The sequence below is a fragment of the Zingiber officinale genome, chromosome 2B (assembly GCF_018446385.1).
Source record: "Zingiber officinale cultivar Zhangliang chromosome 2B, Zo_v1.1, whole genome shotgun sequence".
NCBI lineage: Eukaryota > Viridiplantae > Streptophyta > Magnoliopsida > Zingiberales > Zingiberaceae > Zingiber > Zingiber officinale.
The window spans coordinates 61,720,444-61,738,138 of NC_055989.1; the positions used below are offsets into that span (position 1 = coordinate 61,720,444).

The window sequence follows — 17,695 nt, forward strand, 5'->3', positions numbered from 1 at the left end:
CTTAGGAACAAACCATGTATTATGCACGTAACTAGCTTATAGGATTGGTGAAACTGATTGAATGACTTCGATTTAAGATGACACTATTTGATAGGATTAGATGAGTTTATTGAAATTTGGGAGAGGGTTATTCACGTGCATTTTAGATATTTGCTTAAGGACGAACAATAGATTAGTTTGGAGATTTTGATGTGCGTATTTTATATACGCTTTTGATACAATTTGACACACTTTTTACCTTCTTTGCATGCATATATTTCACGATATTGTATCTTTATGCTTTATTTTGATATTTTTCCTATTTCAGAATCTTGCTCTCGTGTATTTTTTGTGATAGGGCGTGAAAAGGAGAGAAAACGAAAGTTGAAGATCAAGTTTGGAAGCTCCTTACCATGACATAGGTGCCTATGCCCGCCAACACAGGCCACATTTTATTTGGTTGTCTGCCATAGGTACGCGTGCCAGCCACGGGTCGTGTTCTGAACGGCGCATTCAACCGGAGGGCCCGTGCTAGCTAGCACGAGCCGTTCTCAAGCAACCGAGCCGGCCACAGGCGCCGGTGGGCACGACCCGTGGCCACCCTCACTCCGAAGCCACCGCACCCTACACAAGCATCCGTGCCACCTAGCACGACCCGTGTCGGGTGATCGCTCCTTGGCCTATATAAGCCGATCACGCCTCTTTGATTGGGCATCTCAACCTGGGGTCGTCCAGGGGCCCCCAAGGAAGCTTCAAGAGGTGATCTAGAGCCAAGCCTAACGTCATCTGCACGAGGAAGGAAGAGCATCTTGGAGGAGGATTCATCACATCGAGCCTAAGCTTTTCTCTTCTTTCTCTAAATTTCTGAACTTGATTTGATTTGTAATCGATAACATATTTTGTAGATGTAACTCTACCTCTATAGAGTAAACTCTTGATTCTAGGTTAGGGATTAGCCTTTTATGAAATAAATACTATTCTGAATAATCTATGCATGTTGGATCCTTCTATTTCTATAATTTGCTGATTAGTGGTCCGGATCTACTATGTAGACACGATCTCGATATCAAAAGTACGAGATTCATATCCCATGGGGATTCGAGGATAAACTGAGAGGAGAGCCCAATCCTCCGACCCGTAGACAACCGAGACCCGAAGAGTCAACTACGAGAGTAGATTAGTATACCACGAGGAACCCTAGGTTGACATAGAGCTTAATGGATCAATCATAATTCATCATCACATAGTAAGAGAGCTTAATGATCCCCTTAGAAAGTAATCTCTAATTTCGACTGTTTCGAAAGTACGCGATAATTGGAATTGATGCGCCGGTGTAATTACAAAAGTTTACATCGGATACAAAGGTTAGTTTACATACATAAATCACCGTTGAGAATAGAAATTCAAACAAAGGTAAAGTGTTTACAAACAATGTGGTGAAACCAACATCCTAGAATTGTTTTCACTTACTGCCTTTCTACTGCCTCCTTAACCTAGCGTTCTCTCCCTTTCACTCTCTTCACCATTGTTCTTTTGATTTTTCTCGTTTACGACACTCTACACCCAGTTTAGTCTTCACTGTCAAATTTAGATTGTAGGCTAGTACTTGATCACTATTCCCTGTAAATTCGATCTTTTATTACTCGAGGACATAACCATACACTTGCGATTTGCACACATCAATTACTCAGTAGCATAGCATAGCATATCAATTGGCACATAAGCTCATTCTCTTGGTAAGCCATTGAAAAGGATGGGCTGACAGCATTGTCAGTTATTGAAGATATGATTGTTCCTTTCAAGCCAAATGATTACCAAATTACGAGGAAGTTTTGGCTACGAATGGTTCAGCTGATTTCCTATGAAAAGAGCATCCATTTGACCCACCTGCTATTCACATGGTTTATGAACCCATGGGCGACAAACCCATTAGCCTTTAGGCTATTATACCATATGATTTCTGTTGTATCCTATGCCGCATGATGGAGAAGCCCTAGTATGCATGCACAACCTACCAGTTAATATGATTAGGAGTATAATCGTGTGTAAAATACCTCCACTAATGAAGTAAACTTTGTTAGTGTTTTACAATTAATTTCTTGAGGAACCAAAATTGATTAAATATCTACGGATATACTCTTAGAAGTTAGGAGTATTCCAACCAGATTGATAAAGGAGCAAACTAGTGGATTATAAGAACAAGATTGAACATGAACTTTGAAAAAGATAACAAACAACTTACAGTATTCACTGACTTTTGCAAAATAAATCACTAAAAAGGTCTACTACTTAACTTAGAAAAACTCAAATTTTAAATTTTCAACTATTACTTTTGGCGGATCACACCTTAATCAAAGATAGCACTGAAAGAAATTACCAGTCTTAGTATCCATTCCAATATGTATTGGAGCAACTGGAGTATTTGGTAGGACAGAACTCTTCATAAGATGGCTTTGGTGTTCTAGTAACTGATTGAAAAGATTGATCTGGCTTTTCAACTTCAAACTTATATAATATGCCCTGAAAAATTCAGAATTTTCTTCTTCAAGTTTTTTCCACACTGCAAAATGAAAAGAGACATGACATTAAACTAAATCACCATAATATTCGCATTTTAAATAGTTAAATGAATGATTTTAAAGTGAATTAATGAGCATTTTTCCCCTCAGCAACTTGTCACAGTGCCATTCATGTGGACATTTGAACTTGAGTTTTTGAAAAAACAATGCCTGCAAAACTAAGTGACAGCAATTCTACACAGAAAATACTTGAATTAAAGAAGAAATGATCTTGTCATACTTGAAGAAATGTTCCGCGCAAGAAAAAACAACAAACATGTGCAACTATTAGCTAAAAAAGTTTACCAGATACGAGCATATTTAATGTTCCATTCCCTAGTATGTATGAGTATCAAAAATCATATGAAGTACACGGAATCTGGGAGACTCACCTAGTGTGGTAAAAGCTGGTTCTATCTTAGCACGTGTGGACAGAGTCCTAACCACCTCTCCTCTGTTCATATACAGTTGCAGACAACGCTCTATTAGATTTTGGACCTGTAAGAATATCCATAAAATAAGTGGTAACAGTTAAGGAATGAAATAGCTTAAGGTAACATGTCTCTTTTCTGGTCCAATTATTTGCTAGCATGGTACAGATCATATCCAATGGTAAAGGACATGCAGGTACGTATTTCTAGCATAGCCTATATATATGTAGGGAGAAAAAATTCTGAAATATATGTATGGTACAGTCAGAGCCAACTGTTAAAAATCCTTGTACAAACGCATCAGGATGAAAATAAGAACTGAATTGTCTTACTAGCTCAATGTCTTCACGGCAAACATTCTTATTTTGATTGATTCCTTTTGAAGATGATCCAGTGGCTGCTCTTGGTGACTCGGCAACTAGAGAATTCTGATGGTTATGCGAAATTTCATTTGAAGCTTGGGATGAAGATTGTATTTCTTCTGTATTCTGCGGATTCTGTGCACATATGACTTGAGAAAAGGAATAGAAAAGAAATATATCTGAAGACTAGGAAAAAAGGATCATGCGATTACCATTGGCAAAATATAAAAAGCTTCCTCATAAGATCTCATTAAATACATGATCAACAAGAATACAACTATCAGACCTTCTCTCCTAAGGATATGTGAATTTATTAAGTTTAATTCACCAAAAGTCCAAAGATTACTATAACAAAAGCAGACCTTATTAGTTATTCAGAATCTTAACATTGCATGTCATTACTGTTGGATATATGTGAATGGAGAAGAGGTGGAAGAGGCATGGAGCTCCATTGTGAATGAGACTTTAGTCCCACATTGGGAGCTTCAAGATATGTTGGTTAGTTTATATTGATTCACATGCATTGAGGATGTAAACAAATGCATGGGGAGAGACTCTCTCTCTCACGCATGGGTGCATAGGAGGTGCAAATCCAAGGCCCAGATTGCACTAAACCATGTTGACTCGTGTACGGGCACGACCTGCGCGCGCCGAATGCAGGACCGGTCGGGGCAAAATTTGCTCATGCGGAATAATCAACATTTTACCACGTAAACCTTTTTGTTGTTTGTGTAACATATGCATTAAAGAACAATTAATGCAGTCGAGTGAAACATTGGCGTTCACAGCTGGCAAATAATAATCATTAAACGATCATTAACGCTGTCATTGGTCTAAGCTCTTATATAAGGAGGCTACGACCACAGACAAAAGGTTACACACAAGACAGGTTGGATCTCCACCTACATTCCCCATCTCCTCTATCGTACATTTCTTCCTCGGTGGAGTGCCTGTGATAGTAGTCGGGAACCTCTCAGTTCGTCGTGACCATCAGTGCTCGGTGGGACTCACGGTTCACCGTTGTATCCTGGAAAACAGACGCCCCAAGAAAGCCTCGAAGCACAGCCGGAGGTGGGGCGAATCTGTTTCAAGGAAACTATGTTCGTCATAGACCTCGGTTTACTCAGTTCACTCGTCCAACCCCGCTTTCTAGGCTTCGCTCGGCTGTAATTCGCTCGACAGCAACTCGCTCGGCAGAAGCCTGCAATTCGCTGGACAGCAACTCGCTCAGCAGAAGCTTGCAGCTCGCTCGGCAGAAGCCTTCTCTTCGCTCGGTCAGCCTGGTCAGCCTTAAGCTTCACTCGGTCTACTTCTTCGCTCAATCGGCCTCTTCGCTCGGTTGGCTTTAAGCTTCGCTCAGTCGGCTCAAGCCTCTTCTTTCGGTGAGCCTTAGCCTCTTCGCTCGGTCGGCCTAAGCCTCTACTTTCGGTCGGCCTTAGCCTATTTCGCCCAGTCGGCCACTATGAAGCATGCTTTCAATACTTGGCAGAGACCAGCTCCTGCTGCCAGCTTGAGATTATCAGTTCAGGTCATTTCAACAGATAAGTTGAATTTATTTTGTGTAATTTAAATTCAACTAAATCCCCGAAAATCTCTAGCAATAGATTGTTCTCGCTAACAATCTTGAAATATATTTGATTCTGTTGAAATGGTAACAGAACAGAATGTTGAGGTGCAACAGACTCAACACGTGCAGGTCCCCTCCGCCCCGATTGGAACTATACCAATCAGCCACGGAGAAAAGTCAGAGAAGTTCAGTTGACTAAACTTCACGAGGTGGCAGCAGAAGATACTCTTCTACCTGACCACGCTCAATCTAGCTCAGTTCTTGACCGAGGACCCTCCCAAGCGTGCTGAGAATGCTGATGCGCAAACCATCAGTGCAGTGAAAGCATAGACTCATTTTGAGTTCCTTTGCCGAAACTACATCCTCAATTGTCATGCCGACTCGCTGTACGCTGTGTATAGCATGAAGAGAACGGCTAAGGAGTTATGGGAGTCCCTAGACAAGAAGTACAAGACGGAGGATGCAGGGGCTAAGAAATTCATTGTGGGCCGATTCCTGGATTACACGATGGTTGACTCCAAGACAGTGATCAGCCAAGTCCAGGAGCTTCAGATGATTTTGCATGAGATTCACTCAGAAGGGATGGTTCTGAGTGAAACCTTCCAGGTGGTTGCTATCATTGAGAAGCTGTCTTCCGGCTGGAAGGACTTCAAGAACTACCTGAAGCACAAACGGAAGGAGATGAATGTGAAGGAACTCATTGTTAAACTTCGCATCAAAGAACACAACAAGAGTTCAGAGAGAAAGTTGTTCTCTCAGGCTACTATGAAAGCCAACGTGGTCGAGCACAGTCAATGCTCGAAACGGAAGAACCTCAAGTCTTCCAAGATGGGACCCAAAGGAGACATCAGCAAGAAGAAGTTCTCTGGGAAGTGCTTCAACTGTGACCCAGTGGGTCACAGATCTTCTGAGCGCAGAAAGCCAAAGAAGAAGAAGCAAGAGGCCAACCTGAACGAAATACCAGAAATGGACGACCTCTGCGTTGTGCTCTCTGAGTTAAACCTGGTGGGTTCAAACCCGCAGCAATGGTGGATCGATACTGGAGCCACCAGACATGTGTGCTGCAACAAGGAACTGCTCTACAACTTTGAAGAAATCACTGGAGACAAACTGTTCATGGGGAACTCAGCAACCTCGGACATCATGGGCCAAGGTAAAGTGGTGTTGAAGATGACCTCGGGCAAGGACCTTACTCTGAACAATGTGTTGTATGTTCCGGAGATTCGGAAGAATCTAGTGTCCGGATCACTGTTAAGCAAACATGATTTTCGCATTATTTTTGAGTCGGACAGAGTTGTATTGTTCAATAATGGAATATTTGTAGGAAGAGACTATGTATCTAATGGGTTGTTCAAGCTCAATGTAATGGCCATTAGGCATAAGATGAATAATGAGAGCTCTTCCACTTATATGCTTGAGTCTTCATGTTTGTGGCATGGTAGACTAGGACATGTTAACTACGATGTGTTGCGTAGATTAATAAACATACAGAGTATACCTACATTCCATCTTGACCCGAAACACAAGTGTGAGATTTGTGTAGAAGCGAAATTGACAAGGGCATCCTTTCAACATGTTGAAAGAAGCAACGAACCACTCGGGCTAATACACACCGACGTGTGCGACCTTAAAGGTACACAAACACGTGGTGGAAATAAATACTTCATCACTTTTGTAGATGATAACACAAAATACTATTATGTGTATCTTCTCAAAAGTAAGAATGAAGCTATCTTGAAATTTGCTCTCTATAAGAATGAGGTTGAAAACCAGCTTAATAGAAAGATTGAGGTGTTTCGAAGTGACCGAAGCGGTGAATATGTATCACCATCAGTGTATTCAATAGCGGCGAATAGCGCGCTACATAGCGCGCTATCGCGCGACGCTATTCGGGACAAAAGCGTCGATAGCGCACATAGCGTGCGCTATCATGCCCTAGCGCCCCATAGCGGGCGCTAAAATTACAAATTACTTACCAATAGCTAGGGCAAAGGTGAGTAAAATCGTGACTGTGGCAGAGGCGAAGGTAGGGCAGACTGCAGAGGCAACAGGCGGCGATCGGCGAGCAGCGAGCGGCGAGCGGTGACCTGTGAGTGGTGGCGAGGGACAGCGATTGGAGGTAAGCTTTTCTCCTTCCTTTCGTTTTCTTCGTTTAGGTTTTCCTTCTCGTTTTTTTTCTCGAAGGAGCAAAAACGATTTCGCGATTTCCAGAGGTCGGGCATCTGGATCGATCCAGCGATCGATCCAGGGTCGAACAGAAAGGATCTGGATCGATCCAGCGACCGATCCAGGGTCTGGATCGATCCAGCGACCGATCCAGATCCTTTCTGTTCGAACAGAAAGGATCTGGATCGGTCGCTGGATCGATCCAGATCCTTTCTGTTCGACCCTGGATCGATCGCTGGATCGATCCAATTCCTTGGATCGATGCAATGATCGATCCAGATGCCCTGGATTGATTTTTTTTTTTGCTGATTTGTTTCTAATTAATTAATTATTTATTCTGATTTTTTTCTTTTGTTTTTCTAGGATTTTGATTGTCTAGTTAGAATTTGCAATGTCTACGAATTTATCAAAAAAAGATAAAAAAGATATTGGTTGGAAGTATTGTTATCAAAATGAAGGGGAAAAAGCTGTTCGGTGCAAATTTTGTCATCATATATCGAATGGAGGGATTACTCGCTTGAAGGAACATTTAGCTCAAACTCATAAAGGGGTTGCACCTTGTGTTAGTGTTCCGGATGATATTAAGAAAGAAATTAGAGAATCACTTGACAAAATTAGAGCATCTAAAAGTAAACAAACTGAATTGTTACGAGAGATCGGTGAAGGTCCCCAAAGTATGAGTACGCAATCATCAAAAGTTGGAAGTGTAGGGGGAAATTCAATTGGATGTTCTGGTAGTGGTGAATCAAAAGGTAAAGGTACTCTTCATGGGTTTGTTAGTTCCGAACCTCGACAAACAACCCTAAATTCGACATACAAAAAAGATTTGTTGGTTGATGTGAAGCGTAGAATTGGTCGTTTTATTTACTCTGCCGCACTTCCGTTTAATGTTGTGAATGATCCTTATTGGCTGCCTATGGTTGAGGGCATTGCGGAATATGGAAGAGGGTTCAAGCCTCCTTCAATGCATGAGTTAAGAACTTGGATACTTAAAGCTGAGGTTGATGGCATCAACCTAATATATGAGGAGCATAAAAAGGCATGGAAAAAATATGGATGCACTATTATGTCCGATGGTTGGACGGATGGAAAGAATAGAAGTTTGATCAATTTTTTAGTAAATAGTCCCGCCGGCACTTTCTTTTTGAAATCTATTGATGCATCAGATTCTATTAAAAATGGGGAATTGATCTTTAAATATCTTAATGATGTTGTTGATGAGGTGGGAGAGGAAAATGTAATTCAAATTGTCACGGATAATGCTTCGAATTGCATTAAGGCGGGGAAAAAAATTATGGAGACTAGACATAGAATTTGGTGGACACCTTGTGCGGCGCATTGCATTGATCTAATGTTGGAGGATATTGCAAAGTTGAAGATTTTTTCTGACACAATTGAGCATGCTAAGATGGTTGTGAAGTTCCTTTATGGTCATGGGACTATACTTTCTTTGATGAGAAAGTATACAAACGGTAAAGAAATTCTCCGTCCCGCTGTTACTCGCTTTGCTACTTCATTTCTCACTCTTCAGAGTATGTATAAGGTTAAAAGGCCACTTGAACAAATGTTTGCTTCCGAAGATTGGGTTAGTTCACCACTATCTCAAACAACTCAGGGGAAGGTCGTGAAGAGAATTGTTATTAATGATCCCAACTTTTGGCCACATGTTGCATTTTGTGTTAAGAGTGTTGTTCCTCTTGTAAGTGTGTTAAGGGAAGTTGATTCGGAGGAGAGATCGGCCATGGGATATATTTATGAACTTATGGATAAGACAAAAGAGACAATAAAATTTAATTGTGGGGGAGTTGACAGAAAATACAAACCCATTTGGAAAAAAATTAATTCACGATGGACTCCACAACTTCATCATCCTCTACACGCGGCCGGGTACTATTTGAATCCGCAATTGCGTTATGAAGAAAGATTTTCTTATTGTGATGAAGTTAGAGATGGATTGTATACTTGCATGGATAGGATGTTGTCTTCTGATGATCGTCTTAAAGCAGACATCCAATTGGACTTGTATGATAAAGCTGAAGGAGAATTTGGAACTCCAATAGCAAAACGAACAAGAATGTTGCGAACTCCGGGTAAAATTTTCTTCTTGTAACCGTTCTTGTAAAATTATACTAGCATTCATATTTTAAAATTATATACATTCTTGTAATTTTTTTTAATGTTATTACTTATTAGTCTCGTGGTGGGAACGTTTTGGAAGTAAGACACCCGAGCTTACTACATTTGCAATTCGAGTGCTTGGTCTCACTTGTAGTGCTTCGGGATATGAAAGAAATTGGAGCACTTTTGAATCGGTGAGTATTCTAAGTTTCTAACTCTACTTGAATTTTAATTGTTTTATAATTTTCATATCATTGTTTATTTTTATATATATATGTTTTCTTTTTTGTAATATTAGATTCATACAAAAAAGAGAAATAGGCTTGAACATGCAAAGTTGAATGCGTTGGTGTTTGTGAAATATAACTTCAAGCTTAGGGAGAGAAGTATTAGGAGGAGAGACAAGATTGATCTCATTGTAGTTGATGAAATTAATTCAGATGATGAATGGATAACTGAGAAAGAAGGTCCAGTTCTCCCCGTAACTACTAAATGGCTTGAAGATGATGAATTATTTGAAAGTGATCCTATTGTGAGTGTGTCATCTGCTACCTTTGAAAGTCTTTTCGACTCAGATAAGCGAGTCGAAGATGTTGAAGATATAGTTGAAGTTCCTCCTACGAATTCAAAAAAAAGAGTTGCTGAAAATTCAAGTAAGCACTAAGCATATGCAAATTATTTATTTATATCTACTTCATCTATAATTGATTCTTAAATGTTGTATCTCTTATATAATAGGTGGAAGCAAAGACAAACAAGCAAGGTTGAGTCTTGTTGATGTGGAAGATAATCATATTGATGCTGAAAATTATGGAGTAATTCCAACTTTTGATAGTGGAAATTTTCCAACCATAGACACTATTGATGATGATAGTGATATAGAGTTGGATGATACTGATTATTTTTAAGTTATGTTGTTTTAATTATAAGACTTTTTAAATTGTTGGTATGGGATATTTTGACATGTAATGAATTATTATGATTAATTTTAGGTTATGTTATTTTTATTTTACTTATATAAGTATATTTTATTTTTTAAAATTTAAACATTGACGTGCACCAAAAGCTTGCGCTATACGCTACGCTATTTACGCTACGCAATGACAAGACAAAAACGCTATGAACCAACGCTATGCGATTTAAAACACTGATCACCATTTGCTGAGTTATGTGTTGAACATGGGATCAGACACGAAACAACAACTCCTTATACTCCTCAACAAAATGGAGTTGCAAAGCGAAAGAATCGAACTCTAAAAGAGATGATGAATGCTCTTCTATTAAGCCCTGGATTGCCAGAGTTCATGTGTGAGAAAGCTGTGTTAACAGCTAATTACCTTTTAAATAAGGTGCCCCGGAAGAAAATAGATAAGAGCCCTTATGAGTTGTGGAATGGAAGACAACCGTCCTACAAACATTTACGAATGTGGAGGTGTCTTGCCAAAGTTTTGGTGTCTGATCCAAAAATGATTAAGATAGGACCAAAGACTATTGATTGCGTATTTATTGGATATGCACAGAACAACAGTACTTATCGGTTTGTTGTGTATGAATCACAAATATCGGAGATACATAAGAACTCGATAATAGAATCGAGAAATGTCTCGTTCTTCGAGCATGTGCTTCTGTATAAGACCCGAGAGGATGCTAGCTCCTCAAAGCGGGCATATGAAACACAAGGTGAAAATGATGATAAGGAACCAGTGGAGGTTGAGCTTAGATGGAGCAAAAGAGCTCGGGTAGAAAAATCCTATGGATCAGATTTTATCACTTTCATATTGGAAAGTGAGTCCCGAAGTTACTCGGAAGCTGTAGGCTCTCATGATGGACCTCACTGAAGAGAGGCAATTGCATCTGAGATGGAATCTATCTTGCAAAATCATACTTGGGAACTTGTGGATCTTCCTCCGGGAAGTAAACCACTAGGTTGCAAGTGGATCTTCAAGAAAAAAATGAAATCAGATGACACAATTGATAAGTATAAGGTCATATTGGTATTCAAAGGATACCGACAATGAGAAAGTCTTGATTACTTTGATACATATTCTCCGATATCGAGAATAACTTCTATTAGAGTATTGTTGGCTATTGTCGCTCTATGGAATCTCGAAATACATCAGATGGATGTAAAAACAGTCTTTCTAAACGGGGATTTAGAAGAGAAAATCTACATGAAGCACCCTGAGGGGTTTTCTGTGCCAGAACAGAAAAATAAGATTTGTAGATTGGTGAAGTCATTATATGGCTTGAAACCAGCACCAAAGCATTGGCATGAGAAATTTGATAATGCCATAAAGGAATGTGGATTCAAGATTAATGAATGTGATAAATGTCTCTATATGAAAGTCACAGAAAGTGACTATATCATCTTGTGCCTATATGTAGATTACATATTTATCATAATGATAAGATAATCAAATCCACTAAAAATATGTTGAACTCAAGATTTGACATGAAAGACATGGGCCTAGCTGATATGATTCTAGGAATCAAAATTCTTAGAACGACAGAAGGACTTGTTCTTAGTCAGACTCATTATGTGGACAAAATTATTGAGAAATTCACCAAGGGCGATACTGCGTTGGCACGAACCCCAATAGATATGAGTCAACATCTATCAAAAAATCGAGGTGAAAGTATCTCTCAATTAGAGTACTCTCGAGTGATTGGAAGTCTGATGTACCTGATGAGTTATACACGACCAAACTTGGCATACGTAGTAAATAAACTGAGTAGATACACGAGTAATCCCAGTGTTGAGAACTGGAAAGGGATAACAAGAGTACTGAGGTACTTAAGGTATACTCGTGAATATGATTGACACTATACGAGAAATCCTGCTGTGATCAAAGGATACAGCGATGCAAGTTGGATATCTGACATAAAAGACTCTAAGTCTACGAATGGATATATATTCACTCTATGAGATACAGTCATTTCCTGGAAATCTTCTAAGCAAACCGTAATAACCAGATCTACGATGAAATCTGAGTTTGCAGCTCTTGACAAATGTAATGAAGAGACTGGCTATGGCAATTCTTAAAAGATATTCCACGATGGTCGAAACCTGTGCCGGCAATTTACATACATTGCGATAGTCAATTAACAATTGGTCGGGCACAGAGTCATCTGTATAATGATAAGTCTAGACATATACGTCGTAGACATAATACCATCAACTACTCTCAATTAGAGTTATCACTGTTGACTATGTGAAGTCAAAGGATAACCTAGCGGATCCGCTAACCAAAGGGTTAAATCGAGAGTTAGTTACGAGCTCATCAAGAAGAATGGGCTTAATGTCGTTGTCAACGATCAGTGCAAAGGACACTCAACCTATGCTAACTGGAGATCCCAAAAAGTAAGTTCAAAGGGACAACTAATTTGCACTGACTAGACATACTATGGGGGAACAACTCAATGAATCAGTGAAGGATAGAGGTTAAGCACGCGACTTTTAATGATCCAAGAAGAGTAATGTGGAATACTCTTAAAGGTTCACCTATGTGAGAAAGAAGTGGGGCCGCTTCGAAGAGCATTTGAGACATAATTCTTAGAGCTTCTCACAAATATTCATGGCCAGGAACGAACACACTCATGAAAATTGAGTTGTATCAGGGAAAGTCTTAGGTGAGATATGTCAATGCTTACACAGATGGCAGAACAGTTCAAAGACATCACGTCTACTGTCATCCAGTAAGCAAACAGATCCCACAAGGGAAGGTTCAAAGGGTAAAATCTACCTATTCTATACTGGACTCAACTGTTGAATGCTATCACATACCCTATCTCCATTCATGTGGGGGATTGTTGGATATATGTGAATGGAGAAGAGGTGGAAGAGGCATAGAGCTCCATTGTGAATAGGACTTTAGTCTCACATTGGGAGCTTCAAGGCATGCTAGTTAGTTTATATTGATTCACATGCATTGAGGATGTGAACAAATGCATGGAGAGAGGCTCTCTCTCACGCGTGGGTGCGAGGGGGTGCAAATCAAGGGCCCGGATTGCACTGAACCATGTTGACTCGTGTGCAGGCACGACCTGCGCGCGCCGAATGTCGGACCGATCGAGGCAAAATTTGATCAAGCGGAACAACCAACATTTTGCCACGTAAACCTTTTTGCTACTTGTGTAACGAATGCATTAAAGAAAGATTAATGCAGCCGAGTGAAACGGATGCATTAAAGAACGATTAATGCAGTCGAGTGAAACGTTAGCGTTCACATCGGGCAAATAATGATCATTAAACAATCATTAATGTTATCATTGATCTCAGCTCTTATATAAGGAGGCTACTACTACAGGCAAAAGGTTACACACACGAAAGGCTGGATCTCCACCTACGTTCCCCATCTCATCTATCGTGCATTTCTTGCTCGGTGGAGTGCCCGTGATAGCAGTCGAATACCTCTCAGTTCGTCATGACCATCAGTGCTTAGTGGGAATCACGGTTCACCGTTGTATCTTGAGAAACAAATGGCTCAAGAAAGCCTTGAAGCACAGCTGGAGGTGGGGGCGAATCTGTTTCAAGGAAATTGCGTTCGTCGCAGGCCTCGATTTACTCAGTTCACTCGTCCGACCGCACTTTCTAGGCTTCGCTCGGCTGCAATTCGCTCAGCAGCAACTCACTCGGTAGAAGCCTGCAACTCGCTCGGCAGAAGCCTTCTCTTCGCTCGGTTGGCCTCTTCACTCGATCGGCCTGGTCGGCCTTATGCTTCACTCGGTCGTCTTCTTCACTCGTTTGGCCTTAAGCTTCACTCGGTCGGCCTCTTCGCTCGATCGGCCTAAGCCTCTACTTTTGGTCGGCCTTAGCCTATTTCGCCCGGTCGACCACTGTGAAGCCTACTTTCAGCACTTGGCAAACATCAGCCCACAGCCTGAGATTATCAGCCCAGGTCATTTCAACAGATATGTTGAATTTATTTCGTATAATTTAAATTCAACTAAGTCCCCGAAAATCTCCAGCAATAGATTGTTCTTGCTAACAATTACCTTATTTGATGCATATGTTGGCATTTTTAAGGTTGTCAAATCAAGATTACCAGTGTGAATCATTTTGGTGAATTTTCAAATTATGGATTGAAAGGTTCAGATAAAAGATTATATGATAAATATATTAACAAATTGTCCTTTATTCAGAATAGTTTTGATATCCAAAAATATATAAAAAAAATGATGTTCCGTTTAATAACATAATAGTATAGATGAAGTCAACATTGATCCACATCAGGAATAGGTCCATATCTTCCATTAGAGAGAATTCACAAATTATTATTTATTTCATTAAAGATTAAAATGAAATACGCAATAGCAAATTCCATTGTCAAATTATTTTCGCATAAAAAAATCATTGCCACCAAATAGAAGAGGACTCTACTATGACATGGCTTCTAAGTCGCTATCAATTGTACCCTTAGTGTCATTCTATATATTGATATGACAAGATTAATTCTTCTTGGTGATTGTCAGGTGTATTGTCCACTGTGGTTATCATCGAAGACTCTATGTCGCAATTTGACAAAATTTCCTTATTCTATGTAAGCATTGAATATGAGACTCCATTCTCATTACCCTTATTCTTCTATAATATATCATAAGATTCATCTTTTCATTCTTCTTTCTAATGGTTTCCGTGTAATTTCTCATACGTTGGGTTTAATTTATTTATTTAATGAGTCATAGCTACTCTTAATTTGTAAGAATTAAAATACTTTCTTTCTCATTTTTAGAATTGTATAAAATAAAATTCATATTCTATTGAATTAAACCTAAACCATCACTGTTCTTTTGATTTCTGGTTCATAAGTAAGAACTAAGAACTATATCATTTTACATGTGAATTGAAATGTGTTGTAAGATATAAATCATGAATTGTAAGATTATGACAACTATGGGCAGTTTAGGAATCACCTAACATCCTTGTTGGTCAGGCATTAGAATTGTTATTCACTAAATGACTTTAACTTGAGAAGAAATAACAATAAAATAGACTAATCTAAAATAAAGAGGTCTAATAAAAACAATACAATTTAGTTTGATTCTTATTTTGTTTTTATATACTTAATATGTTTTCTGTGGGATCTCAATAAGACCATGTTATTGTAAAAGCTTATAAAAAGAGGCCTTGATCCTATTGCTACAAACATTAAAGCAATAATACATGTTTGTACTCGTGCATTCTCTCTTGTTTCTTGTGAGGTCGTCAACTATAGCATGCGACTCTCTATGACATAGCTTACTAAATCACATGGATTTTATCTTGTGTTGTCTCAAATTCAAAATTGTGCATTGCACCATACACTGTCGACCATAGTGCCACAAATTAAATATCAGAATTAGGAGAACCAAATAAAACAAGTCGATTCTATCAGAATTAGGAGAACCAATAAGCTCAATTCAATCTGAATATTCTTCTATTTTAAAAGAAAAAGGAAAGGCGTCATTTGTACAGGTATTTGAGACATTCTTTTATTTTCAAAAATCATGACATTAATACATATACAGACAAAAAATATTAAAGGAAAATATCCAGAGGATGTTTGCCAAAATACTTATTGAACATAAAACTACTAAACATTGGGCAGGCAAATTTACATAAAAGAGTAGGAAGAAGACTACCAGGAAATCCAGATTGCAAGAAAACATGATCATGAAGAACTTACGCATCATGGTAACTTTCTGTTTATATGCATGCTAAATTGAGAAGGATATATCTGAAAGATTACAAGTTAAAGCCAGAAAGGTTCTCACTTCAGTGGTCTTCATTTCAGTTCATCACATTCATTCAGCTACATATCAAAGTTGCATGATTGATGAGAAAATGATGACAGCAAATCTGAAACAGTTTCTAGAATAAAATATCCATGTTGGATTTGATTGTCTCCTGAAAAAATGTAATATTGGTGTGTTAGTTAAATTTAAACAGACTCTGAAGTAGTAACACTTAAAGCACATTTCATTTGGAAATGAATCCCATGTGGAACTTATCTGAATTTGTTTGAAATAATGTGATAATGTACAAGAAGTTGAAGACAACAATAATACTCAAATGAAAGGAATATAAGAATGAAGATGATGTTGTTAAACATTAACTTGATTGAAGCAAATTTCCTAAAGAAACACAAATTTTTTTCCAAATAATATCATACAATAGAGAATTTTTGCTAATTTTGGTTAACATTATCTTCAGATAGCATTCAAAATATTTTTTTAAATCTGAGTCAAGATTCTAGAAGCACCCAACAATATAATGAGACAACAAAATATATTGCAAGATTAAAAAAGTGTAAGAATGTGTCAATTATGACAGCCAAATGTAATATAGACATCACATTTGTGTTTTACTTATGCATGCTGTCATGTAATGGAACAGTGAATTGCAAAATAGACGATGTTATGAAGGAATCACTAGATAACAATTATTATGGAGTAATAATGTACTTCCATTTCGTGAGAAATTATTTGAGTGCACTTTGGGTATGTTATGATGAAGAGAATGAAAAGAAACTACATGCTTTTGAACTACAGTCTAAACACAATTTTTCAATGACCGAACTGTGAGTCCAAAAAATGGCATCCACGGCTAAATACTCTGCTAATGATTTCCTATTAAAACACAGAGCGAACAAAGAACTACTTCGAGTCAGAGCACACAAATCTGGATTTTGAAGTCCATCCAAGAACTGAGGATGAAAGAGAAGTTCAACCGCAAGCGTTTTGCACTACATCTGGCTACTAAAAATCGCAAGCGAAATTCCATCCCGGGAAACATTCTTGACTAAGTTTGGCGACTTCAGACCAGCCCAAAAGCCCCCAATCAGATTTGGTCGGCCGTTTTAATCCTTAGATTCCGAAACACATCCATCGATTAATCCGTACTTACCAGAGAAAGAATGTGACTCTGAAAAAAGGATCTCCTTTTAGGGTTCCGAAGTGGAGCGGCGAAGTAAAAACAAAAAGAGTGACCGGACAAAGAAAAGTGAAAGTGAAAGCTAAATGAGACGTCTAGTGAGAGCCTTTATATAGGGTATCATCGACAATCGACAGGGTCTTAATTATTAATGATGCTTTTAGGTGGAAGGCTAATTAGGCATTACTAATAATTACTTTGGATGTAGAGTTAATGCTAGGTGTTGAGATAATTTTTGTTTTTTTAATTTTAATGTCTATTAGTAGTACATCTGTTGAGTTACTCTATATAATGCAGACTTGATATATATAAAAAAAACTAGTTTTGTCGACTAAGCTTTTGTGAATGCGAAATTATAAGAAAGTAATATTAACTTGTATATGTAATCTTTAGATCATACCATAGTAATTTTACTAGTAAAATAAAATACGATATTACTCGTTCTAAGTGATTCAAGATCAACGACCTTATGATAAGATACAAGTAGTTAAATTATGAAGATATTTTATCTTAGTACAATGACTTTTTACATAGAGAGATCTGACATACAACGATGTATTTTATATCCGTTAAAAATTGATTTTAAGATCTATTAGAGTAAT

At 38.4% G+C, this 17,695-nt stretch overlaps 1 protein-coding gene across 6 annotated transcripts in view; it reads right to left on the minus strand.

Moving 5' to 3' along the window:
- The window catches only part of LOC122045688, a 32,619-nt gene extending 15,442 nt beyond the window's left edge, over positions 1–17,177 (minus strand). Inside the window, exons 1-5 of one of the 6 annotated variants that reach the window (XM_042606016.1) lie at positions 17,067–17,177; positions 15,935–16,067; positions 3,301–3,465; positions 2,930–3,035; positions 2,357–2,539 (exon numbers count right to left, since the gene is read on the minus strand). In XM_042606016.1, coding sequence (XP_042461950.1) covers positions 2,357–2,539; positions 2,930–3,035; positions 3,301–3,465; positions 15,935–15,949 — 469 coding nt within the window. In that variant the 5' untranslated portion in view covers positions 15,950–16,067; positions 17,067–17,177. Of the gene's footprint in view, positions 1–2,356; positions 2,540–2,929; positions 3,036–3,300; positions 3,466–15,934; positions 16,068–16,820 lie in introns of all 6 variants that reach the window. The other 5 variants (XM_042606014.1, XM_042606017.1, XM_042606018.1 and 2 more) reach the window with 5 other exon arrangements.
- Between the last annotated feature and the right edge of the window lie 518 nt (positions 17,178–17,695).